At 37.2% G+C, this 27593-nt stretch overlaps 1 protein-coding gene across 2 annotated transcripts in view; it reads left to right on the top strand.

Annotated features, from left to right (window-relative positions):
- The window catches only part of LOC140768665 (protein arginine methyltransferase NDUFAF7 homolog, mitochondrial), a 47357-nt gene extending 20577 nt beyond the window's left edge, over positions 1-26780 (top strand). For both annotated transcript variants that reach the window (XM_073109021.1, XM_073109022.1), the window contains 8 exons: positions 10904-10944; positions 11595-11683; positions 19711-19888; positions 20002-20118; positions 24645-24689; positions 25606-25737; positions 26088-26252; positions 26360-26780. In XM_073109021.1, coding sequence (XP_072965122.1) covers positions 10904-10944; positions 11595-11683; positions 19711-19888; positions 20002-20118; positions 24645-24689; positions 25606-25737; positions 26088-26222 — 737 coding nt within the window. In that variant the 3' untranslated portion in view covers positions 26223-26252; positions 26360-26780. The remainder of the gene's footprint in view (positions 1-10903; positions 10945-11594; positions 11684-19710; positions 19889-20001; positions 20119-24644; positions 24690-25605; positions 25738-26087; positions 26253-26359) is intronic.
- Positions 26781-27593: the final 813 nt, after the last annotated feature.

The following is a 27593-nucleotide window of genomic DNA, read 5'->3' on the forward strand; positions in this document are numbered from 1 at the left end:
TATATTAACATATTGTTACACGGTATGGTTGTGTTATGATTGTGAATTGTGATCATATTATTTGGTATTTGGTGTAGTGCATCATTATAAAATTTATATATATTATAGTAGTATATATTATATTATATATGGTTATTTTAAATCTTTTATATGTTAAAACTGGTAGACCTCTTTGACTAGGCACTATGTGGTGGAGTGCCTGTTGCAACACGGGCTGCCTTTCAAAACACTAGTCTTGATCATAGACTCAACTACTTTAGCCTTGCCATCAACCATGACTAGTTCATTCATGGCAAATATTTTCCATAATTTATAGGCCTTGTTTTTCAATCTGGTTGTAAATCAGTAATGGTGTGACATCCTGATAGGTTACAGAACGATTCCTTCAAGATCTAAATTTATTGTAGGAAGCAGTTCGTGCAATCAAGAGAAAATATTCACCAAATATTCTCCCGTAGTCAGAAAATCATGAAACTAAGTGGAATCGATCTGTAACTTCCTGATCTGCTTTTCGTATTTATGCCCTTCGCAGATTCGCACTTCAATAGGAACGAAATTACGCTTTAGTGCGGATGATGATGGTGGTGACGCGTGGAGTGGATGTTTGGGTTATGAATGGTAATGGAGATGAAGGTGGAGGGTTGATATTATTTAATTGATAAAAACGAAGGGGAAGAAGTGTCACGACCCAAAATAGGAATCATGACCGGCCATGCATCTCAATATGCTTGAGATGCACGAAGTCTTAATAATACTCTCTACGTATACGATGACAAGATAATAAATAAAATGAGAATGTGCTTTATTAAAATTTTATTACTAAATGCAATTGAAATAAAATAAACAATGTTAATGTTTTTGAGTCTCTAAACTAAACTAAAATAAAATAAAATCTTCTAATCTAAAGCACAAAATCTAAAAGAGCGGAAAGGTAAATAGGTGAATCCTAAGTGGAGGTGGAATCCGGGTACATCACGCTCAGTCGCCCCGCTGACTATTACCTGAAATAAATAAACAAATACAAAAACAAACAATAGAACTCGTGAGCCAACAACTATAGCTCAGTGAGTGGAATCCACTCGAACCAAATAAATTTAAAACATATTAATGCTGAATAAATTAACTAAAAGCAACAATATCTATCATAGTATGCAGTAGGCATGCTCTCTACATAATAACAATGGTAACAATAGAGAAATGTCACAACTTGTAACCTTGCACGTTTTCCAACATATTACATCTTTTTGATATTTATACTGTCATATGTCTCAATGGGTCTAAACCCTGTGGATCCACATCAACTAGAAGTCACCTCGAGATGACGCTCGGGACTTTTCTTCATAGCTGATCCGGTTAGGGTCATCAGAGGGTATCACCCTGTGATCAATACACTCTGTCTTTTCCTCTAACCGTTGAGAGAAATTAGAGTCACCTAGAAAGTTTTCTCATTTTTCCTAGGACTGTTCCCTAACCCCGCCAGAGTCACCTAAGAAAGTCACCGCAGTGATCTAACTTAGGACTTTCCCATGGACTTCCAGATAGACTTGAGTCACCACGGAAAATCGCAACGATTTATACCGGGACTGTTCTCTAAGTCATATTGATACTAATCTCATTTTTCTTTTCACAAATTTCAATATTAGCACGAAGTATAGTGATGCACTGAATATAATAATAAAATGCACACAGAAAATAAAACAATTAAATTTTCGCACGTACGGATGAAATAAATAGACTTGCACACAGAAATTGCAATAAGTTAATTTTTACACATGAGAGTGAAATAAATAATTTGCATATAGAAAATTTACATGGTCTGAAAAAAAAAAACGAAATACAATAAAATAAACACGTGAGTGAACCCACTCACCTGAGTCTAGGCAAGACAACCAAAATCTCAAATCTCTAGCCTACGTACTAAAAATCACCACCTTAAACAATAAATAACAATATCATTTTTTTTTAATCAAAATAATTATTAAAATGTTTAAACAATTTAACCTAAGAATAATTAATTTGGGCTAAAATAAGCCCAAATCAATTGGGCTGGGCTGCAGTTGGCCCGCAGCCCACCCAAAACAATTTCATAAATGGATTGGGCCAAGGCCCAATCCAATTAGATAATGGAATCGGGTCGGGTTCCTTGGATTCGGATCCAACCCGACCCGAATCCATCACTAACGGGAGAAGATCAGACTCGGGCAACCCGAGTCTGTCTTCCCCAAACCGAAGAGAGAGAGAGACAAAAAAAGAGGAAAGAAGGAAGAAGAAGAAGAAGAAGAAGGCGACGCCGGCGGCCGCCACTGCGGAGGTTCGCCGGCGCACCCTCAGTTCCTGACGGGATCCGGAGGTAGCGGCCGCGACTCGAAGCCGCCGGCCGGCCCGATTTGCCGACGAGGCCGAAAACCCCCAAATCAGGTAATTTCGAATTTTCTCATTTAAAATTTAATTAAATTAGAGGGGTGGGAGAGGGCTTACGGGGGAGTCGTGTGGTGGTCTCTGCTGGCTCCGGCGACGCTCTGGCTGGCCGATTCCACGGCGACAACTCCGTCGGTGAAGGAGGAAGAAAAGAGAGAGAGAGAGAGAGAGAGAGAGAGAGAGAGAGAGAGAGAGAGAGATAATTAAGCCTAATTTATAGATTAGAGAGAAAATCTAGACCTAATCCGATCCGGATTAGGCGTGATTTTCTCTCTCTCTGCGCCACGATGCGTGCTGGAGAGGGAGAGGGGAGGGCTGCACGTGCACCCTCCTCTCTCAACCTCCCCCCCCCTCCCCCCCCCCCCTTTTTTTTTTTTTTTTTTTTTAATATTCTGGTTCTGACAAGAAGTGATCGAGATCTCAAAGAAGAGGGAGAACTCGACAGACGACGGAGATTAGAAGTTAGGAGAGATCTTGTCAACGGTAGAGATGGTAGATTGGTGAAGAGGGAGGAAGGAAATTAGGATAGAGAGAATAGAGAGAAGATAAGAAGCAAGAAATCAATAATCCAATAGCTTAATGATTTTGGTTGTCATCCACGCCTTTATAGAGGCTTGCCAATAAGCAAAAATACAATTATTAATCCTAATTCTAGAAGATTCCTGCCGATCATATTCGAACGTGCTTGATCGCGTTCGAACGCACAAAAGACGTTCTCTGTATGTGCAAACGCGATGCAAGCGCTCGAACGCGCCTGACCGTGTTCGAATGCGCATTTTTCATTCTCTGTTTTTGCGAACCTGATGTAGGCTCGTAAGGGCGTTTGAACGCGATTTACAGGAATTTTATTTTAATGAAAATAAACAACTAATACAATAAGAAAATACCCTAACTAAATGTATCAGCCCACCACACTTCCCCCACCTTGTCCTCAAGGTGAAAAATCAAGGAAACTCCAAAATATTAGTCTCCAACTCTCATGTCGCCTCATCAGATGGCTTGCCAAGCCACTCCACTAGAATCTCCATCTCTAATCTGGTATTATGTCGTCGTCGGCGTCTAGCAAGTATATGAATTGGCTCTATGATCTCTGTCTCCAATGGCTCTGGTAAAGCTGATCTAACGACCTCATGATCTCCAATTCGCTCCCTCAGTAATGAAACATAGAAGACAAGATGCACTCTCGACCCCTCCGGCAGCTCTAAATGATATGTAATCGGACCAATATGCTCTAACGCCCAAAACGGACCGAAGTAATGTTGTGCTAACTTCTGGTTTCACATTGGACGTAAGGTCACTCGTCGATACGGTTGCACCCTCACAAATACCCAACTGTTTATGTCGAACTCCTATTCTCTATAGCTACGATCGTAAACTTGCTTGATGTGGTTTTGAGCAAGTTTAAGATGGGCATGCAATCTCTTTAATGTGGCGTCTCTATCCATCAAAGCTAAGTCCACCTTCGTCCGATCTACAGATGCCATTGGATCATAAGTGTGTAATATCGGAGTCGTGCGTCCATACACCATCTCAAATGGAGTCATGTCAATGCTGCTATAGTAGGCGGTGTTGTAAGACCACTCCGCCCACGGTAAGAACTCTAACCATCGTCTCGGCATCTCTCCAAAAAAGCACCTCAAATACTGCTCAATTTTTTGATTAATTACCTCGGTTTGGCTGTCCGTCTGTGGATGGTAGGCCGAACTGAAGTTTAATCTAGTCCCTTGCAATCTAAAAAACTCCATTCAAAAGTCGCTCATAAATACACGATCACGATCCGAGACAATCATGCGTGGCATATCATGTAACTGAGCAACATCTTACAAAAATTTCAGCCATGACTTAACTGAAAATGGATGTGATAATACCAAAAAGTGCGCATACTTGCTCAATTTGTCAATGACTATAAAAAGAACTGAATAGCCATGTACCAACGAGAGACTCTATGAAATCCATAAAAATATCTTCCTAAACACGGCATGGTATAGGTAAAGGCTGTAGTAATTCGACTGGTTTCAATGTGGTTGCCTTAGCACGGACAAAACTCCTTACATCCCGCCTCAATCTTGGCTACGTGTAACTCTGAAATATCCTCTTATAAGTCCTCAAGACACCCTCATGATCAGCTTCTGGAGTTTGGTGGAAATGCTCCAATAAGTTTCGTCGCAATCTCCATTATTTGTGGGCACCCGAATTCATCCACGGTCCGGCAGCAAACCGTCTCGATTCTCTAACTCTAGATGGTGCTCTGGATCATCCATCACCTCCTGTAACAATCTCAAAATATCTGGGTCAGATGTACATGTATACCTTAGCTCATTAAGAAAAGGAAAAGTGAGAGAAGAATAGACTGTAAGCTCAGCGGTATCGGGTTGGCGTGATAATGCATCTGCCGCTCAATTTTTCGTTTCCTTCTTGTATTAAATTTTATAATCATACCCCAGCAATTTGTGACCCATCTCTGCTATGCCGGAGTGTAAATATGCTGTCCCATAAAGTATAGAAGGTTCCTTTTATCGGTTTGGATAATAAATTGTCTACCGATCAAATAAGGCCTCCACTTTATCACTGCATGTAGAATTGCCAACATCTCTTTCTCGTAAGTCGATAATTGCTAAGATTTTTGTGATAAAGCCTTACTAAGAAAGGCTATGGGACGTCCTCCTTGCATTAGTACAGCTCCTATGCCAACTTCCAACGCATCACATTTCACAATGAACTCTTTAGTGAAGTTCGGTAGTGCTAAAACGGACGCTGTCATTATTGCTGTTTTCAGTTTTTCAAAAGCTGTAGTGGCTTCATCCGTTCATTTTAAGCTTCGTGCCGTCTTCAATAGCAATGTCAAACCCTGTGGTCGGTTCAGTATCCAAGCCTAATCTTCTCACTAACCTCTCGTCTAGAAAACTGTGTATACTCCCGGGATCAATGAGGATGTGCATACAATGCTTTCCAACGAGTCCGTCTACTCATAACTCTCTCGGCGCGAAAGTAACCAAATATGCATACATCGATATTTCAGTTTAGATATCTTTCTCCGCGCCCTCCTCAACGGCCTCCTAATGGACCTCCTCTGAACACTCTCTATCATCAACAATCTCATCATCCTCTTCGAGACCGTCGATGGGGGGGTGAAACGTTCATCGCATCGAAAGCAAAAGCCATTCGCTCTTCGCTCTTCGCTTCTCCACCTGGGCAGGCGTGAGAGTTTGAATGGGGGGGTCTTGTGCTTCCTCTAATATCGGAAGGTCTCTAAGGTGATCGTGGTCTAGTACTCACAGTCGTTGTTTTTGAACCCGCAGAATTTTCAACCGACGTTCTATGCGCAAACCGCCCATCTCGGTTGTCCCAACTTGTTTTTGCTGCCATCTTGAGAGCCTTATGTTTTTGCTCTATCCTCACGGCCTTCTCAAAGGCCTCTTCAAGAGTGGTAGGACAAAGCACGAACATTCACCTATATCTCATCCCGCAGCCCTAAAATGAATGTGCTCATTAATGTCGGTTCGGGCCTAGGTGGCTCACAACGACTACTAACTCTTTCAAATTCAGCTTGGTACTTAATACGGTCGTCCTTTGAATCATCTTGCTTAATGTGACAGCAAAATCTTCATATGTCATTGTCCTAAATCTATGTGTAATCCTTCTGCAAAAGTCAGCCCAATCGGTAAATCCTCCACCACGAATAACCGATCTATACCAATGCAATGCCATTTCTTAGAAGTGAAAGCTTGCCATCTGGACATTTGCGTCCTCCGTTCCTTGACAATCAAAATATTGTTCAACTTGAAACACCCAATCCGTTAGATCACTGCTTTAGAATTTTGGAAAGTCTAATCGTGCGGTTCTCCCTCGAATAGCATTGTCGGGTTCGCGAAAGATCCTTGATTCAGATCTGAACCTTTGTGCGTGTTGATCTCCTTCTCTAAATCCTCGAGCACGTCCATCACCATCTTCGAAGGGATCAACCTCATCCTCAAAGTGCCAATCCTTCTCGTCGACGAAGCGCACTGGTGTCGCTCGCCTCTCGGGTTTCATCACCGTTGGTCTTGGGTTTTGTAACGGAGGTGGGGGGTGATGTGTAGGCATAGGTAAAAGAGGATCATTGACACTAATACGTCGCACCTGGACTTGTGGGGTATCGGTTCGGTGTGGTCCCATCGCTAGTCTTTTTTGAGGCACCAATTGTCATCGAGGAGATGACAAAGCAGATCGGTTCATAACATATTCCTTTAAAACATGCAGATCGTTCTGCATTGCGTCAACTCTATACGACAATGTTTGGAATATGCCTCTAAGTTCATCCGCTAAGCCTATATTCACATCTATGGACGTTGGTTGACTCGGTTATGCCATGGTCGTTCCAAAGGAATCGGCCTTACGGTTAGGGTTATCGTGGGTTGAGTCTTCCCTTGTCGGTGTGCTCTCCATTAGTTTTCTTGTCGATGTCATCTTTCTTGTTTCAACTATTAATGGAGGTCTGAGGTTCACCTGGCTTTGATACCAATGATAGGTTACAGAACGATTCCTTCAAGATCTGAATTTATTCCAGGAAGCAGTCTGCGCAATCGAGGAAAAATATTCATCAAATATTCTCCCGTAGTCAGAAAATTACGAAACTAAGTGGAACTGATCCGTAACTTTCTGATTTACATTTTTCGTATTTACACCCTTTGTAGATTCGCACTTCAACAGGAACAAAATTACGCTTTAGTGCGGATGATGATGGTAATGACGGGTAGAGTGGATGTTAGGGTTATGGATAGTAATGGAACAAAGGTGGAGGGTTGATGTTATTTAAGTGATAAAGACGAAGGGAAAGAAGTGGTTGAGATCCCAAAGAAGAGGGAGGACTCAACAGACGAAGGAGATTAGAAGTTATGAGAGACTTTGCCAACGGTAGAGGTGATAGATTGGTGAAGAGGAAGGAAATTAGGATAGAGAGAATAGAGAGAAGATAGGAGGCAAGAAATCAATAATCCAATAGTATAATAATTTTGGCTGCCATCCACACATTTATAAAGGCTAGCCAACAAGCCAAAATACAATTATTAACCCTAATTCTAGAAGATTCCCGTCGATCACGTTCAAACGCACAAAAGGCGTTCTTTGTGTGTGTAAATGCGATGCAGGCGTTCGAATGCGTCCGACCACCTTCAAATACATATTTTTTGTTTTCTGTTTTTGTGAACCTGATGCAACCATTCGCAAGGGCGTTTGAACGCAACTTCATCCGCATTCGTACGGTTGTGTTCGAACGCAACTTACAGAAATTTTATTTTAGTGAAAATAAACAACTAATGTAATAAGAAAAGATCCTAACTAAATGTATCACATCCTAAGGTATCACCCTGGAATTTTTTGTACTTCTTGCATACTAGAAAGCATTTCCCATTGAAACACCTTTATTTGATATTACAATCTTGTCTAATTGTATCACCCTTCTAAGTCCTGCTTTTTTTACTCATGTCCAGAAACTAAATGTGGTTAGAATAGACATGCAGTTAGCTCCAGCTACCCACCAGTCAATTTCCTTGGAATCATGAGATGCAATTTTGTAGCTAGTAATCTTCTCTAATATTTTAACTAATATTTATCTTCAATTTTGTAGCTAATAATTGTCTTCATGGAATTTAGCAACCCTAAACAATGTATCAGACAATATCAGTTACACTTGATCAATTCATTAAGCAAAATTAGGCCTGTCAAAAAAATCCGTGGGCTCGTGAGGCTGGCGGGCTCAGCTCGAGCTCTAAATAAGTTGAGCCGAGCCAAGATTTTAGGCACAAAAGAATTATCAAGCCAAGCCGAGCTAGCACTAGCTCGCTCAGGCTTGGCTCGATTAGGCTCGCTTAGCTTTAATATATATATATATATAGTTTGAGTTATTAAGAGCCATTGGAACTTAGATCCAACTAATTTCTAAAATCCTACACCTGTCGCACTCCAAAAACCTATCTCGCCGCTCTCATTAACACGGACTCGCCCCCAAATCCCCTCGTCGCCATCGCCATCGTTATCTTGCCTTCTGGCGTACTAGGTGTTGCCCCACATCCAAGGACTCCACGAGGGTGACACGTGTCTTGTGGGTAAGGCTGTGAAGCTGTTCTTCCTCTCGATTAGCTTTTTGCCCTTGTCGAGCTTATCAAAGATGTGCTTGTTGGCAAGGAATTGGTTGAGAGAGTTACAGTCGAGGCTGAAGAAGTACTGGGGTAGGTGGTCATACTCAGTGTGCACGGCAGTGAAAGCGTCTTGGATCTCTTTGGCTTCATTTTTCTGTAGTGTTCTCTGCTACATCTTTGCCACTATCTTCTACCTTCTCCTTTGTACTGCCAACTACAATTTCTTCCTTCAAAATTTCAGAAATTACAAAAGATGAAGACAAATTAATGTCAAGGACTCTGACTTCTCTAAGACAATAGCTGAGTTCCTTACCAGAGAGGGGCAAAGAAGCATATTCTTTGAGACCTCAAGATTGTTTGGTTGGTCTACCAACATTAGTTGGGGATCACAATTATTTCGATAATGGTAGCAGAACTAAGGTGAGACTGATCTCCTCTTTTGCAGGCTCAGATTCTAATTGAGATCATCCTCTTTCTCAATTAGGTCTTGTAATTCTCCTCCAAGAAGATGCACTATGTCACCTTCTTACATGTCGCTTCCTGGACTTTGGCCAACATGTTTTGGACCATGGGCTCCAACAAGCTCCAGATGCAATCGGCGACGAACATCATGGCGTGATTGGGTACATGGAGGAGCCTAGCTCGATCAAGCTCATGACTTATCAAGCTATCGAGCTGGACATGAGCCGACCCGAGCTTGAGCTGAGAAAATAATGCTATCGAGCCAAGCCGTGCTGGGCTTAGCTTGCTCAAGCTTGGCTTGTTTACACCCCTAAGCCTCACCTTCTAGGTCTGAATCTATGATCTCACAAAGGACAAAAGACTTTGCCATTAGTGTGTATTTACCTTGCAATCTTCCATCAAATCTGTAAAGATATAGAATTAAGAAATCATCCATGCATAAACAAATAATAATTACACTATCATTTGAGAACTTGTGGCATGCACAAGAGTCAACCTTAAGACTTCGTGGAGTCAAATAAGAAAATTGCCTTGTCAAAAAATTTTGATCTTCCTACTGGAGTGACTTGACTTCATCTCTTGATCTCAATAGATAAATATAGCTATATCTTAAGAGTTGAGAAATCATTTACACTGCAAAGTATCTCTTTCCATCTCTCGCTTCAAAGCCATCATAGACATCTGAATGAACTAGCTGCAACAACTTGAGCTATCTATGCACTTCTTTAAGGCTTCTTGGCTGATTTTACCAGTAGAGAGAAACCAACTGGACTCCTTACCCCCACAATTTGGATTAATTCTTGATTACCCATTTTCATTAATTTATAGAAGTTAACGTGGCCTAGTTGATGTACCAAAAACTCTGAAGCGTACAGTGACAATGAGCCAACTTCATCAACAAAGGGTTTTTGTACGTTTACAGATTACAAGTGAAAGCTTAAGCATGCCTTATTAGATATTACAATATATTTGTTTCTTTCACCGTTCTTACTCCTTGCTTTATCCAGTCTATCTCCAGAAACCAAATTCTTCTTGTTGAACATATAAGATATCATTCAAGGTGATAGATCTGGCAAAGGAGAAGTGCACCACGACATTTTCCTTTCCAACCACTGCTTTTTGTCACATCCATTCTGTTAATTTCCTTGTAAGAGCTGAAGAGATTGAGGTTAGAACAGGCATTGCAGGTAGCTCCAGTATTTACCACCAGACAATTTCCCTAGTATCATGAGACAATTTCTTAGATCGTAATTTTCTCCATTTTTTTAGCTAATAATATTATTCAATTTTGTATCTAGCACTCATCTTCATGGACTTTAGCAACCCCGAACAATGTATCTGACGATATCAGTTCCACTTGATCAGTTCATTAAACAAAGTGCAGTAAAGCCTCGCCTTCTAGGTCTGAACCTACGATCTCACAGGTGTGTATTTACTAAAGTCCCTTGTTCTGAAAAAGAGGAGAGGTTGGCATGCATTTAGTCCATAATCATGGAATTCCACATGAGGCTTTATTTAATGGCCTCCAGTTTCCAATACTTAATGTTTCCAAATAAAAGTTATCTGAGTTAGAAACTGGATTGCAATTTTATTTATCTTTTTCAGTCCTATTTGAAGCATATAAGCTTTTTTGTGCATTTGCATGTTCTTTATTATGCATATATGTGTGGTTTCTTATGTATTTTTTCTTGATGTGAATCAAACCTTTATCACTTATAAATATTACAGCATTACAATCTATGTATATACATATCTTTTTTTGTTTATATATATTTAGTTGAAACATTTATACTATTGGATTTCACAGTACTACTATGTGTGTGTAAAGCAGTATTTTCTATCTGCTGACTGTACAATTAACCCTTAAATTTAAACTGTAGTCTGGTTTCCCTTTTCTGTTGAAACAGGGCATGGAGACCCTCAACCATGTTGGGTAATAATGCTTGAGGTACTCATTTTCCTTGAATTAAAGTAAATGCAAAGTTTTTGAGTTTTACTTATTTTTACCTGATATATTTTCTTGATTTGTTAAATTTTAGTAGTCATTAGATTGTTTAATTGATGCAGTTAATTCAGACAAGAAGATGACAAATTTGGTTGCACAATATAGTGATTTTATTATCATTTTGGCCAGAAAGGAATCCATCAAATCAAATGAATCTTTTCTATATCTGGCAGTTTTAGTAATGGCTTTTTTGTTATAAAGTTGGTTTAATATAATGGATATGACATATGTTATTTGAATAGGACCGCAAATTTAGGAACTTGACAAAATTTAGTGAATTAGTTCAAAACAGTATTAGAAACTAAATTATCATTCTGAACAATGATTGACAATTACTTAAGAAGGCTCTCTAAGTTTGTAACTTCTGTAGACACTAGATAGCAAATTTCAATGTTGAACTTCTTTATTTATGAGATATAAAATGTGAAGTATTCTCTACCTAAGTTTTATCTTGCATGTACACGTCCTTGTGTTGTATACATGTTCTTTCATCTCTTATGTCAAAAACTGCATGGCTTAGATTCTCAGATTATTTTGGGTGAGCTATATTGCTTATTTGCTTGCATTTTTGTCTGACTGACTTTATATTATAGGTACTTGACAATCTTCCGCATGATCTTGTCTATTCGCCAAACCAGGTTTCTCCATTGATGGAGGTTTGGCTAGAGAAAGCCAATGACAGGTTTGTGCCTTTTATAAGTTAATCTAGTGCATCTTAAAATTAGAACTTTTTTTTTATTGCACTCTTTGTTAAAATGTGTTTGTACTTTGTACCGCTATTAAAGATCTCCGTTTCATTATACTGAAGGTATGACAGTGTTTCTTTTTTCAAGCTCTTAATGGTTTTCACTATGTGCTACATTATTATTATAGTTGCAAGTTGCAACTGAACCTATTCACTAGTGGTGCTAGTTGCCTTCTTTAGTGGTTTTGTCAGCTTTAGCTGGAATCCCAGAAATATCTGAATTTGTAATTTGTTGCCTGATTTGGTTGAACTTCATATTTTCTCTTTTCAACTGAATCCGAATGGAATTCAAATGAAAAGTCTCATACGTATCTTAGTTCTCTATATCTCCCTACTTTAATCATCCACAGATATTAATTTCTAGCTCAATGTGTATGATATCAATTTGTTTTGTTTTGAACTAAGGAGGCATGTGAGAATGTCGCGTGTGCTGACAATTGAGATTGCAAGCTGTTGTTAAAAATGATCTGCTTCTTTGTTTGTTTAATCGGGATTGGTATTGGTGAGGAATATTTATGTACTCTAGGAATTGACCAGAAAATAGTAAGAATTGAGCTATAAATGTCACAATTTGCCAGGAGATATGAGAAGCTGAGCAACCCGAGAAATAATCCCAAGAGAGATGAAGCCTTTTGATATTAATATTTTATCACAAACTTAAATAAAGAGGACTATTTTGTTAAAATAAAAATCAACTTACATTAACCATAATAACAACATGTATGTTTGACAAACCACTAATCTAACAATAATAAGAAAAGGTAAATTTATAATCTAGACTAATTCATATATTCCTATATGGAAAATCTAAATCTTGGGTGTGGTCTCCAGAGTCTGAACTCTAAATTATCCTGTTCTGGTCCTAAAAAGTAAAATTTTAATGAGCTTGATGGTCATCAAGTAATCTCAATATATCTATGAATGTTTAAAGACAGAAAAATTAGCAAGTGATGTATACAACATAATATATGATGAGAAAAATTCGCAATTGCTTTGGCGATGCTCCAACATCTCAGATCTGGCAAACAACAGCTTCAACGAGGAAGAAAAAAAAGGGAAAGAGAGATAATGCATGGGGCGAGGGGGAGGGGAGAGGAGAGAAGAGCTAGGGCTTTTATAGATAGGGATTTTTCTAGGGTTTGTTGATTTGGAAGGGTCGCAATCTCAGCGGAGACTCGCGCCCACCTCCCTTGTTGCGCAATGACCACGAGGGAGTAGGCAAAGATGTCATGTGCAATGCATTTGACTCTTTTCTTCTTCTAATTATTACTATAACAACAAAAAATTTAAAAAATAAATATATAAGCAATTAGAGATAATTATTTAGATAAAGAGAGATTTAGTTTAATCCTTATACTTTAGGATTTGGATTAAATCAAATTAATATTATATTACGTTTATAATTAAGAAAAGAGATTAAAATCTCTATCCTATTAGGACTCATATCTTTGATCTATAAAAGGGAGGCTTAGAAAAAAAAACCCTAAAATGAAAGTTTTTGGCAGCGGCATTGTAGCAGCGCTACAATACAAATAAAAAAAAAAAATCTAAGTTTTGTGGGGTGGCACTGTAGCAATGCTACAACGAGATGAGGAGGCCGTTATCTCCTATTTCCTCATCTAAATTTTTTTGTTACATCCTTATCTTATTGGAGCTACCATTGTTAGAGTTGGTCATCTAGAAGTCGTTGGATTACGAATAACACCAAACAAATCGCATATGAAGAGTTTTTACTTGGGTTATTGAATTGAGCTATTCCATATGGTTCTTAGGTGAGTGAATTCACTCATATAATTATCGTCTTGTATTTCATATTATGATTCATTTGTATTATTATTCGTATAGTATTATACTTCATACATTATCATCTTTTTATGTTTTGTGTCATACTCTACTTTGTGCAATGAAATGTTGATCCTCGTGCATTACTATTCTTCGTGCAAATAGTAAATTTGGTTACAGGTTAGTAGAACTTTCAGAATAGACATAAGCTAGATATTCTTCGTGCATCTTCCTGTGGTGACTCAAGTCTATTTTGAAATCTACATGACAGACCTATTCCTGATCAGTACTTAATTCATTTAGTTGACTCTTGTTGAGTTTACCACATAGTGCCACTTATTTCTGATTAGTACATGAACCGTTTAGTTGACTCAAGTCTACCTTGAAGTCTAGGCGATAGACCTATTCCTAGATCGGAAATCTCCCTAATGTGACTCTAATATCTCTCTATAATTAGTGGAAAAGACAAGTTGTGTTTATCATATAGTAACACTTCTTGGTGATCCTAATCAGATCAACTATGAGTAAAAGACTCGAGCGCATTTTGAAGTGACTTCTAGTTAATGTGGGTCTATTGACATAGTCCCAAGTTGAAACAGTTAGCACTATTGAGATTGAGGAGGTTTGCGTAATATAATAGAGCATGATATTAGCTTGCTAATTGCATCTTTGTGACTTATACTCATTATTTATATTATGAGCTTGTTGGCTATTCTTATTAATTATTGAGCTTTGGTTAATATATCATATTAGATAAAGAACGATTCTCTAGTCTTTGGGTAGATTCACTCACTGAGCTAAAATTATTAGCTCATTAAACTCTTTTAGTATTTCAGATGATGGTCAGTGTGGCGAATGAATATAGGCAACGAAAACCTACCTGCACTTAGGATATTGGCCTTCACAATTTTAACTATAATAGTGGTTCTTAGTTTTAAATTGAAAATTGAAATATAGTCTTAATATTGTTTAGAAAACATTGATTGTAGAATTTAAATATTTTGTCTTTGAAGGTTTATGAATTGGAGTTATTAAATAAATTTTGAGTTTTATTATGTTATGGATAATTAGTTATGTACCTCAAGTGAAACACCCAAACCTCCAAATACACGTGTAAACCGCGTGGGTAAATCCTCCCACGCGGTACATCACATGACCTGTCAGTACAAGGATTTCACAAGGCACACAACAGCACAATTTCACCATAAATAACTCAACTAAAGGAGTCCGGATACAAGTTCCACAGGCCACAACAAGCCTTCCAAATATACATCCAAAATACTATGTTAAAGTCCAAAAAAATACAACGTCATCATCATACCCTCGCAGGGGCTTAATACAACTAACATACGTACTAAAAAGAAAGAAAACAGCTACTCCTCGCTACCCGCACCTGCGTCCCCTAGCTCTGAAATAATACCACCACGAGGGGTGAGCTTACAGCCCAGCGAGTAGGATTCATAGAATCTAAAATAATGACATCACATGTATATATCCAATATATGCCTATATTTGCTAATGATAACGACATGCTTATTGAAATGACTTACCACAATTTACTAAGTCAATGCAATTGATAAAGATTACCAATCACTATCCTGGAATCTGCTAGTTCCTAAACATATTATGATAAGTTCACACAGATATAAAGCTTGAGACAATCTCTTATTCGTGCACATCTCAATCATAGGTTTTACATGTTATGCATAGCAATAAAATAGCAGTTTAGTCATCTCATGTCTACCAAAGCAATAATCATACTTATCATCGCTCACCGAGCTATTCACCACACAGGGTAAATACTCTTACGAAACAATCATTCATCATCACATACATCGAGGGGGGATATATACACATCTAGCGGTAATGTCACCTACACGTGTATGGCGACACTACATGTGACCGGTTGTCTGTGGCCATCAGACTCAGGACCCCGGTCGTAAGCCCATATCTCACTCTCTCTAAATCATCACCGCCCTCGGCGGGAGAATCGGGAGCCCTCGGCTCATCAACAGACACCCTAACCCTGCGTCGTCGGGTACCGCTAGAGTTATATCCCCGCCTCATAATCATGTTCTTCTATCATCATAATCTAGTTCTAACTATGCAGTATAACTACCTGAACGCCACACAGGCTTCTCGACCTCAGGTGTAGGCCGCTAATAGTATAGACATATATGATACACTCTACCTTTAACCCTGGGCTGAGTGAGTAAGGGTACTGCCTAGTCAGAATTCGACTACTAATGATAGGTGGAAGTGGTGCAGTGTTTATGCGTGTATAAAGCATGTTATAGTCATCATGATCATTACATTCCATATTCACAGTAATCATACATCTATGCAACGGTATACCATACAGGACACATGTAAAGCATTATCATACACATTAACATCCTCATGATACTATGATGAACAGGTTATAAATAACTACATATGCAAAAGATATAACAGGGAGTACCAACTGCATGCATTAATACTGACATTTCCTACCGTATCATGACAGGTATAATGACTGTAATTATGTTATTCTAGATTTGTATAACTCTACTCGCCTGGGGGTCTCCACGGTATGGTAAAACTCGTCAGCTAGTCCGGAATCCCAAAATCTTCCTCACGCGGTGTCAATCCTATTAATTCACGCAAGTAAGCCATTAGCGAACTAATATAATTAATTATCTTATTAGCATATTTATGTTTGGTACGAGTCAATGGTATCCTAGGAATCTTATGTTATCCCAAAATTAAGGATCATGCTAATCAAATCAGGTGAAAAAGATAAACAGAGTTATAGGGTTCAAATGGCCCCAAATGGGCTAGGCTAGAGGCAATGGGTAGGCCCAAACCCAACCCACGAAGCAATAGGGCTTTGGTGGGCTGGGGGCCCAGCCATAGCCCACCAAGGTGGGAATAGTGGGCTGCAGACTGCAGCCCACTCCACAATGGGCTAATGGGCTGCAGCCTGCAGCCCACCCGGATCCAAGGCTAGGTGGGCTGCAGCCTGCAGCCCACCCAAGTCTAGGTGGGCTACGGCCCGCAGCCCACCCAGACCGGGTTGATGGGCTACGGTCTGCAGCCCACCCCAACAGATTAGTGGGCTGCAGACCACTGCAGCCCACTAAGGGGGAAATGGGTGGGGGTTTAACCCCCACCCCTCCACCCCATCTCCTTCCACTCCCGATGGAAGGAGGGTGAGGCGGAGAGAAGAGCCCACGAGGCTGCGGCGGCACGGCACGAGGCCAACGGCGCGGCACGAGGCCGGTGGCGCAGCGCGGGGACGGCGACGGCATGGGTCCAGCACAGCACGAGGCCGAGGAGGGGAAGGAAGAAGGGAAGAAAGGAAGGAGGGGAAGGAAAGCTTACCGGAGGGGGAGGGGGGGGGGGTCGGCGAGCTTGGCGGCTTCGGCGGCTGGCGGCAACCACGAGGGAGAGAGAGGAGAACGGAGGGGCTACGGTGAGGGAAAGAAGAGATGAGGGAGATGGGGGGAGGATGGCGTGCACGGCAAAGGAAGGGAAGAAGAAGAAGAAAAGGGAGTGGCAGGGTGGCAGGCTCGGCACGTGCGTCAGTCAGGGTTTTTTTTTATTTATTTATTTTTTTTTTTTAAATTGGGGTGTTACATCAAGCTTATTAGATTACATGACTGATCATGATTCCTATTTTGGGTCGTGACAAAGTTGATATCAGAGCTAGATTTTAGTCACCCTAAGTCAATCCTTTAGAGTTGGTGGAGGTTCGGTTGCACAAGCTCAAGTTCGCTACGAAATTAATTTGTTGTATTTAATATTTTGGAAATTGATTGATCATGATTATTTATTAATTTTAAGTATTATTTATTGAGGTTTTGAAGTTTTAAGGACGAAACTTATTTTAAGGAGGGTCAAATGTAGCAACCCAAAATTTAAAAATTAAATATATAAATAATAAATTAGAGATAATTATTTAGATAATGAGAGACTTAGTTTAATCCTTGATGCTTTAGGATTTGGATTAAATCAAATTAATATTTATATTAAGAAAAGAGATTAGAGTCCCTATCCTATTAAGACTCATATATCTTTGATCTATAAAAGGGGGTCTTAGAAAAAAAAAACTCCAAAAAGAAAGTTTTTGGCGGCGGTACTGTAGCAGTGCTACAGTCAAGATGATGAGGTCGTCATCTCCTACTTCCTCATTTAAAATTTTTTGTTACATACTTACCTTGTTGAAGCTATCATTGTCAGAGTCGGTCATCAAAGAGTTACCAAAGTAAGTGAATAATACCAAACAAATCGCAGATGAAGAGTTTTTTACTTGGGTTATTGAATTGATGGGTGAGTGAATTCACTCACATAATTGTCATCTCGTGTCTCATACTATGACTTTTTGTATTATTATTTGTACGGTATTATACTCCGCCATTATCATCCTTTTATATTTTGTGTTATACTTTACTTCGTGCAATATAGTTTATAAAATGTTGATCCTCTAGGCATTACTATTTTTCATGCAAACAATAAAATAGTGTTTACGAGTTGGTAAAACTTTGAGAACAGACACATACTAGATATTCTTCGTGCATCTCCCTATGCTAACTTAAGTCTACTTTGAAATCCAAGGGACAAATATATTTCTAATCATTACATGATTCATTTAGGTGACTAGCACAGTTAAAAGACAATACTAGACTAAACAAGAAAATTTTCTTGAGGTGACTCTAATCTCTTTCTATGGTTAGTGAAAAAGATAGATTACGTTTATTATATAGTAATACCTCTTGGTGACCCTGACCGAATCATTTATGAGTAAAACACTCAAGTGCATCTCGAGATTACTTCTAGTTGATGTGGATCCATTGACATAGTCCCAACTTGAGATAGTTGGCATTATTGAGATTGAGGAGGTTTGCATAATGAAATAAAGTATGATATTAACTTGCTAATTGTATCTTTGTGGCTTATTCTTATTATTCATATGAGCTAGCTAGCTATTGCTGTTAATTATTGAGCTTTGGGTAATATATTAAATTAGATAAAGAATGATTCTCTAGCTTTTAGATGGATTCACTCACTGAGCTAAAGTTAGCTCATTAGACTCTTTTAATGTTTCAGATGCTGGTCAGTGTGGCAAATGAACATTGGGCATCAGGATTACCTCCACTTAGGATATAAGCCCACAGTTTTAAATATAATAGTGGTTTTTAGTTTCCAATTGAAAAACTAAATGTTGCCTTAATAATGTTTAGGAGACATTGATATAATTTAATATTTTATGTCTTTGAAGGTTTTTGAGTTGGAGTTATTAAAGAATTTTGAGTTTCATTATATTATGGATAATTATTATGATTTCGTGTATCTCAAGCCTATTGAGATACATGGCCGGTCATAATTTCTATATCAGATTGTGACTATTACACTTGCAGTCATGTATCAATCTATCATCCATCTGCTGATGTATGCCAGAATAGTAAGGCAGCAGTCATGTATCAATCCATCTTGCATCTACTGATGTATGCTAGAAAGTAAGGCATCCTAAGTTATGCATGCTCACCATTGTTCAAGTTCATTATTATCTTGTCATAATGCACTTGTACTAGGAAAATACATAATGTAAAGGATAGCCATATTTCCTGTACCTTTACTTTGGATCATGTTTTTGTCCAAGATTATGTTGCTGTCAGTATTGCAAAATGCACGAGTCTATGACTATTATCTTTTGTCAACAAATGGAGCATAAATGAAGGATTACCATACTAGTGGCATGGAACGTTGGTTAGCCATCGGTATGGGCATGGAGTAAGATGCCCCCTTACTAGATAGTGTTTGATATTCAACATATTGTTGGCACTGTCCAACATAGATTGACATAGTGGGCACCAGTGAGCATGAGGATTATTGAGATACTTCCCCTCTATCAATGCGGGAAATGTGCTACACTATATGTAATGACCAGAGCCTAGTGAGTCAATTGACAAGTAATCGGTGATTTATTTAATTTTGTCTTCTAGGATCATATCTCAATACAAACACAACATCCTTGTTTTTATTTAGTTTTCAGTCGACATCTGTTTGCAATTTTACTTTCAATGTATTGGTTATTGAATAGATATCTTCACTATCATTTTTATGGATGAGCGTTAATCAACGAATGAAGTGAATCTTAGTGATGTTACCTTATATCTGCACTTTGTTGTTTCTCAAGAAAGCTTTCAAGTGTCTGAGGTCTACAAGCAAATGCAAGATCCATTGATTGCTCAGTGTGTGAAGATAATCGGCATGGATAAAGACCATAGTGCTGGGCAAAAGTTATTTTCTGCAGCGAGAAATGTTTGGTCAAAAGCTTTTCCAAAGCCTCAAAGAGCTTGGTTACCAACTGGATGCTTGGTAGGTGGTAAGCTCATAATATCATATCAGTTATTTATACCTAAAGTTGTTCCTTGTTCATTAAACTATTATATGCATAACATGAGTTACTATCTTGAATACTGAATTTGCAGCAACTCCTGGAGGTTCTGCATTCGGCTGTACCAAATATGTCACTTATTGCATCTGACTTCAGCTATCTTCCTGATGTTAGTGTATCTGGTGATAGAGCTCCCTTAGTTTCCACTAAGGTAACCTTTCTAAGTGGTAGTTACTTTATTATTTATTGTTGTACTTGTTAATTTCATGTTGTTCGGAAATGCCCGTCTTCGACAAAATATTAGCATGTTAGTATTATGGTTGACTTCTTTAAAAAATTTGTGGAAGAGGGAGGATCTGCCTTCTTTTACTTTTACATCTAGAATCCGAACTGTATCATTGATAAAAATAGGAACTTAACATTATGGCTAAAAAGAGTCCGATCAGTAGGGGGAGCAAACAGCAGAAATTAGAATAAAATATCATTTGATTCGTTGATCCTCTAAAAAAAAAAAGTTTCCTAGTTTAGTGAAAAATGGGAAATTCATGGGAAATTGCAATCCGCACCACTTAATAGTGCAATGTGAAGAAAGTAACCTGAGAATGTATAGTATGTTACATTATCTCAGTAAAATGTTTTTCGTGAGGTTATTGTGGGCAAATAAAGAATGATTTTTGTATATACAATTAAACATCAACAGATAAAGGACAGAGAACAATTATTGCTACAAGCAAGGATACTTCTTTATGTATCTGATTTTTTGAAATAAAAAAAAAAAACTGATATTCTCAAATTTTTCTAAGTTACTTTTGAGAGTTCAAATTAAAGATCAAGAAGGTTTTATTTGCAACAAAGTTGACCCTAGATGTTAGTTATTATGTATGATTTGTCAATTTGATTTTGAAGGAAATCGATGTTGGGATTTCATGCCAAATATGCATAATTAATGCTTTATAGACCAATATACTTTTATGTTAATATAAGCGTCCAACAATTTGCTATAAATTATTAGCTTTGTTGATGAATAAGTTAATGATGTGCTTAAGTATATACTATCTCAACTCATATTAGTAGTAATAATAATGTTAGCTCAATATAATACAAGTTTATATATATATATATATACATACATGTATACATATATGTATTATGTAAGGATGTGCCGTGGCTACTCATCTTCACTTCATTGCTAGTCGTCGCCGCTTGTTGCTCGTTGCTCGCTATCAAGCCGCAACTTAAGTTTTTAATCAATCGACCCGACCCGATCCTCTCTCTCTCTCTCGACCTTTTTTCCTCCTTGGGTTTGGGCACCCGACGGGGGTGCAAGCAACGGCAATTGGCTACAGCAAGCTAGATGATGAGGTCGATGGTGAGCGGCGAAGCTACTAAAAGGGGTGCCCTGTAGCATCTTCGTGCCACATGCCAATATGCTGTCGACATAGTCATCGTCGGTATTGTGTATATATATACATCCTAAGCTCCTAAGTATACTTTAGCATATTGTATCATCGTTGTTTTTTAAGATTTTATATATTAGTGTATTCGTATAATGTCGTACCATAAATTTTATTTGATTAATCTATTTTAGGCACTTCTGTTAGTTTCTTTGAAAGCTGTCCCATTCAGGATGTTGAGGGTATGAATACTCATTCAAGACGTATGCCATTTGTTTAAAATATTTATTGGAAAGATTATATATTACAAGGATCATTTTCTTTTAGAATAATTTTCTTGTGTTATAAAATAGGTGAAACTACCATGGCTAAAATATTAGGATTAAGGAGATTATATATTACAAGGATCATTTTCTTTTAGAATAATTTTCTTGTGTTATAAAATAGGTGAAACTACCATGGCTAAAATATTAGGATTAAGGAGATAGAATTCCTAGTTTAAGTAGATTTGGAGATATGGAAGGTAAAAGACCAAACCAAAAGTTAAAAGTCAAAAATTTAAGACCAAATTCAAATTGGTTTAGAAATCCAAATCCTATTAGGTTTGGAGAAACCGAATAAAAATCGAACTTGAAAATCGAAACTGAGTAAGAGATGAAAATCTGAATACTACTATATTAATAAAAAACAAACTCAAGTTGAAAATTGAAAAGCAAGTGAGAATAGGAAACATAAAGCCAAGAACAAATAGGAAAAGTAAAAGCACTGCAAAAACATGATCACGATTTTTTATACATGGAATATGTCGAGAGAGAAAAACCACAGGTCCATCCAAACCAAATCAATCTATATCATATTGTTCATAGAAACAAAAAGTACTTACAATCGTCCTAGGACAGTTCGTCGTCTAAGTTTTAAAGTCTGCGTCTTTTGCTCGAAGTTCGTCTCGATTAACAATTCTATGATTAGATTGCCTTCGCATCTTGTTCGCAATACGCCGCTACAGATAACTCCTCAAAGCTCTTTGTTGGTTGGTGATGGTTGCCGATGTAGATGACTCGTTTCAGCTCTTCTGCTGCTTCAGTAATTAATAGTAGATCTCTAAGCAATGGACAAAAGAAAGCTCTCCTCAACTTGTGTAGAAAATAAGTTCCTTGAGGAAATTAGAACTATAAAACTCTTGAACCTTTATCTCCTTTGAGTTTAGGCTTAATCTGACCTCTAGCAATCTTTTATAAGTGTATTAGAATGTCCTTGATTTGTTTTAGGAGAATCCCAAAAGGAAATACTAAGCGTGAAAGTGATTCAAAACTGTTCCTAAGCTGTCAGCTTATCAAGTGCACACCTGACTAATCAAGTGTGCACCAAAATTCAGTTCCAAAAAGATTTCTGCTCAAATTGTGCTGTGGCGTGCACCTGGTATTATAGCAATGTCTATTTTACTGTAGCAATGGTTGAGTTTTGCCTTTGACTCAAATTGATTCCATTTTCAATTCTCTTTGCAAGTACACTTTTTCCACAAGTAGTGTAACTTTATTATACATTATTTTTATATTTTACATCATTTTTAAAGTGTTTTGTATCCACAAACTTTCCATTACATAAAATTGCACTAATACCAATTTATTGTTGTTTACTCACGTCTTATTTTCTTCAAGTGTTCTATCGCTAAAATTGTGCCACGATTCGAACCAACTAGAAAACCATTCTTGCAGGATTGCTGAAATTTGCTTCTTTGACACTTGTTTCTTTGATTTTTCTGCATGTACAAATTTTATAGAAGTAACGTGACTTGATTATACATAAAATTCTAGATTGTATAACATAATTACTTGTGTTTTATGTCCACGAATATTTCATTACATAAAAATTGCACCAACATTTGCCACATCGCAGGTGCCTTGTGTGTGACTTGCTAGTACAGTCTTCAGATTTGAGCCATACTCTATAGAATAATGCATGATATAGTCCTACAGTAGTTTACATCCTGATGCATGTGCTCTAGAAACCCTGTGGGTCTTGTGGCCTTTTGTCGGTCAAAGGATATATAACAATTCTTGAGGACAATTCATACTCAAATTTTCTTTTATTTAGATGGGCTCTTGTTAAACACTGTTTAAGATAGACATATGACTACATTTATAATATTATTATTTATTATTCTCTATTTTTTACGGAAGTCTTATAGTTCTATATTAGTTGTACATTATTATGTTTGCCTGAAATTTTGGGGTGAGGGAGACACTACACTACTTAGGCACTCTAGATATGGAAAACAATCAATCATGAAGACCAACAATTTTTTAAAGTGAAAAGATGTTTTGATAGTGGAAAAACCAGAAATCTGATAACACACGGATCAATATTGCAGTAAATATTGGTCACAAGAAAACTTACAATCCCCATTGCCAGACATCCTGAGCTATTGATTGAAAAAAAATGTGTGCGCTAAACTGCACAATGCACTGCTCCCAGGAAAGTAGATTGACTCTGGTTGGCGTCGTTCAACTAGGATCACCAACGTTGTACTGTGTTGCTAGACGCTGAACATATTGCAACAAAAGTAGTCGTTGAAGCCCATCCGAGATGCTAATTTTAAGCGCTGAAGTAGAAGCGATCTCAGACTTTGATCTGCTCACAAGGTATTCCTTAGAGAATCGTCATTCTTTAGATCTGAGAGATATCTTGAGAATTCTGCTGAAATTATTAAATAGGTGAGGAATAACATTACCAGTTCAGGCTAGTGAAATCAGCAAAGAAAAATCCTGTCTGAAACTGAAACAGCAGCTTTCCAAAACTGATGCTGCCCATCATTCGAAGGCCCACTAATTCGTTTGAATGGTCCTTAAATGGACTTCAAGTTTCTTATGCCGGCGTTCAAATGCACCCTGTTACAGTTAGAACGATGTATTGAAATCTTTATTGTTTTGCTATACGATGTTCAAATGCTCTTCGAACACAGAGACCCCTACAGTCTCAAAAAACTGTTTGAAGGTCGTACAATCGTCGTTTAGACATTATAAAACCAATAGAAGATCCAGCATTCGAATGTTGCCTGATACATATACATGGCTGAACTGGCTTGTTTTACTCCTTTATTTTAGTCTTCTTTGTTTAAATCAGTCTGCTGTTAGTATTGTGCCTTGATCGTATACATGATCCAAGATTGTACAACTCAATACAAGTATTTTTCTACATGAGTTTGCTATCAATACATAATTGCAATAACAACGCCAAAGAATTTTGCCATATTTTATGCATCTTCATATTTGGTTTTCCCTTACAATCAGTTGGCTTCTAAACACTTACATAAACTTCATCTCTTTGCTATTTGATGCTGTAGAAACATGGGAACAGCTTGGATCATTGCAACTACCTTGATGCAAAGGTATGCAAATGTAAATGTAATTTAAACTTTGCCCTATTTTATTTAAATTAGTGCTTTTAAGCATGTATCTATCAAACTCTAGATGGGATAGATAGGTGAAATATTTTCCATCAGTATTCTCTTATTAATCTATTACAATGTGGATCGAGTTCATAAGTTGTATTTCCTTATGTTATATCTATGTTATATCTCTACCTTAATTTTTTCTACCTGCAAATTACTTCTGCTGCGTTTTTGTAAACAACTAAAAATGAGTTCTGTAGGCATATATTTTATTTCTGTTTCGACAGAAGCTTTACTAAATAAGAACTTGTATAGTGCATATATGTGAAAATTCCTTTTAAGTGACCTGGTAGCTATGCATAAACTTTAGACTTCCTTGCATATTCTATTTTTGTACTTATAGATTTAAATTTGTCTGCTTCTCACAACAGAAAGCAATCATTTCACTGTTCTTATGCTTCAAAATGGAATTCCATAACTAGAGAGTGCAAATGTTGTGCACAAAATGTCTATTCACATGGATGAAGTTCTTAGGACTCAATTATTTTTGTTTGTAATATATTGGTAATATCTACACTATATCATCATTGATAGACAATGTTCTTGTTGTTGGAGAAATTAGGTTAGCACTTCCTCTAAATTGAGAAATTTTGTTACCCTCTTTTAATTCACTTCCTATGTCAATGTTAATCAGATAGCAATTTGTTGTCTATAAGATGCATCTTATATTATTAAGCTGTATATCCATATGACATCAGCAACTTATCGTAAGTTGTGAGATAAGTTATTGGGGAGCTGTATCTATGTCTTGTAGAGTTGCTAGATGTGATGATATATGTATGTTTTAAATTTTCCCTATCTTGCCTATGAAATCTTGATATCTAACCTATAAGAGGTGTTTTCTTGCTTGTAGGGTGAGACGGATATATTCTTTCCTACAGATTTCTGGCTTTTGGAGCGTATTGACCATAGCTGCTCTGGTTGGTCAAATGAGCAGGCAAAGACACGATCACTTAAACCAGTGAAGAAAAGACGGACAATCACGGTAATTCATTTTTGTTTTGTTGATTATTCTTTTTTATTAAATGTTGTTTGTAACATCCTGTTGTGGCAAGAAATAAAAACCTAATTTCTCCCTTGAGAAGTAGTACTTCCAATCCAATTCTTCATCCTCCACAAAAGACTAATTTATGTTTCAAAACACTATAGATTTGTACCGCAACCCATGCTCTTCCCCATGAGACATGAAAATATTTTGTTTCACTATTTATAAATCCTTCTATTCAACGTTAACAACATATTGCATCAACAATTATGTATCTTCCTTTTAAACTTTTGAGAATTGATTGCTTATGAAGTTATGATATGTTCTTTCTGAATTCTTGTTCAATTTAGCTTGAAGCAGCTGCCTTCATGGAAGAATTTGGTTTGCCATTGAAGACAAGGACCAAAGACGGATATAATCCCTTACTTGATGATTTCAAGAACACGAAATTCTATTTAAGTGTTCCTACACATAACACTAAGTAACCAATCTGTCTTATCCTTAAAAACAATCAGGTAACTAGTTTTCATTTTCTATGATGCACAAAGTTTTAATCTTATTCTGGAACAAAGGAGCCACTAGTTGGCTTAAGTTGAGCTAACATTTCTTTCTTTTGCTGCAGTTTCATACTTAGAAAGGAATAAATTTTTTTGCTAAAGCCACAAGCAATGCTTATGGGGCCATCCACAACTACGGATGTGTTTATATTTTTCTGTTCAACTAGTCTTGTGGATTTTGTAATTTACCTACTTTACACAACTATGCAATATTGCCCTTTGCTATATACTTTTTGGCAAGTCCAATTCCTAGATCTGACTCTTATTATATCTTCTATAGCCTCCATAGGTTCATAGTCTAGACAGTTCTCTCTCCTTCGCTAGCATTGCATTTCTTGGCCACGGGTCTATGTCATCAATCAGTTATAGAGACCTTTTTTGTATTTAAATGTAGAATATACTTTTAAACTTGTATTTGTGCTATTGCATTCTGAAACTTACAAAGAGTTGCACATATATATGTTTATTAGTTCTTTAATTAAGGGATAATTGCACCTATAACCCTTGAACTGTTATCTATTTTCACATAGACGTTTGGTTATATTTTGACATTAAGTCTCGTAATTATGCAAAATGCCTCTTTCACTTATTGTCCGTTAGATTTTATTTTGTAAAAATGCTGTGACAGTCCATGATCAATTTTAGATCCTCTAAGAAATATTTTGTCTTTCATTAACACCCTCTAGTGTGAGAGTTTTTAAGTTTAAAGAGTTAATCTGTACCCAGAAAAAGTAGGGTGTGCATCTGGAAATACCTTTTACTTAAGTTCTTGTGGCCAATTCTAAAAAGTTATTTTAATTTTTTATATTAGAAAAAGAGAGCTAATATTGTAGGTACAAGCTATTCTAATATTTAATTGTATACTAACATAAGGAGCAGTAATTATATTTGATGTATTAATAGTGAGATTGTATGGAGAAATTGGTGTTTTTTTATACTAAATGATCAAAATACTCCTTAGCCTCTTTATTCATGTAGAATAAGGATGGAATAGGCATAAATATTCTAATTCTTAATATTAGAAGAAGAGAGCTAATATTAATATGAATTATTGTAATGTTTAGTTCAATACTAGTATAAAGAGTAATAATTATATTTGATGTGACATAAAGTTGATATTAAAGTATTGAAGAATAATGAATTTGTATTGGTAAGTGGTGAAGTTTTGTATCAAATAACAAAAATACTCTTAATTTACTTATTGTAGTAGTAGTATATATTTATCTAAAATTTTAATATTTTTTATTATAATTGTGGACTTGAAATGCTTTATATATCCACGAAAAAATATTGCACTGT

This window comes from Typha angustifolia, chromosome 10, assembly GCF_048772165.1.
Source record: "Typha angustifolia cultivar Huaian chromosome 10, ASM4877216v1, whole genome shotgun sequence".
Taxonomy (NCBI): domain Eukaryota; kingdom Viridiplantae; phylum Streptophyta; class Magnoliopsida; order Poales; family Typhaceae; genus Typha; species Typha angustifolia.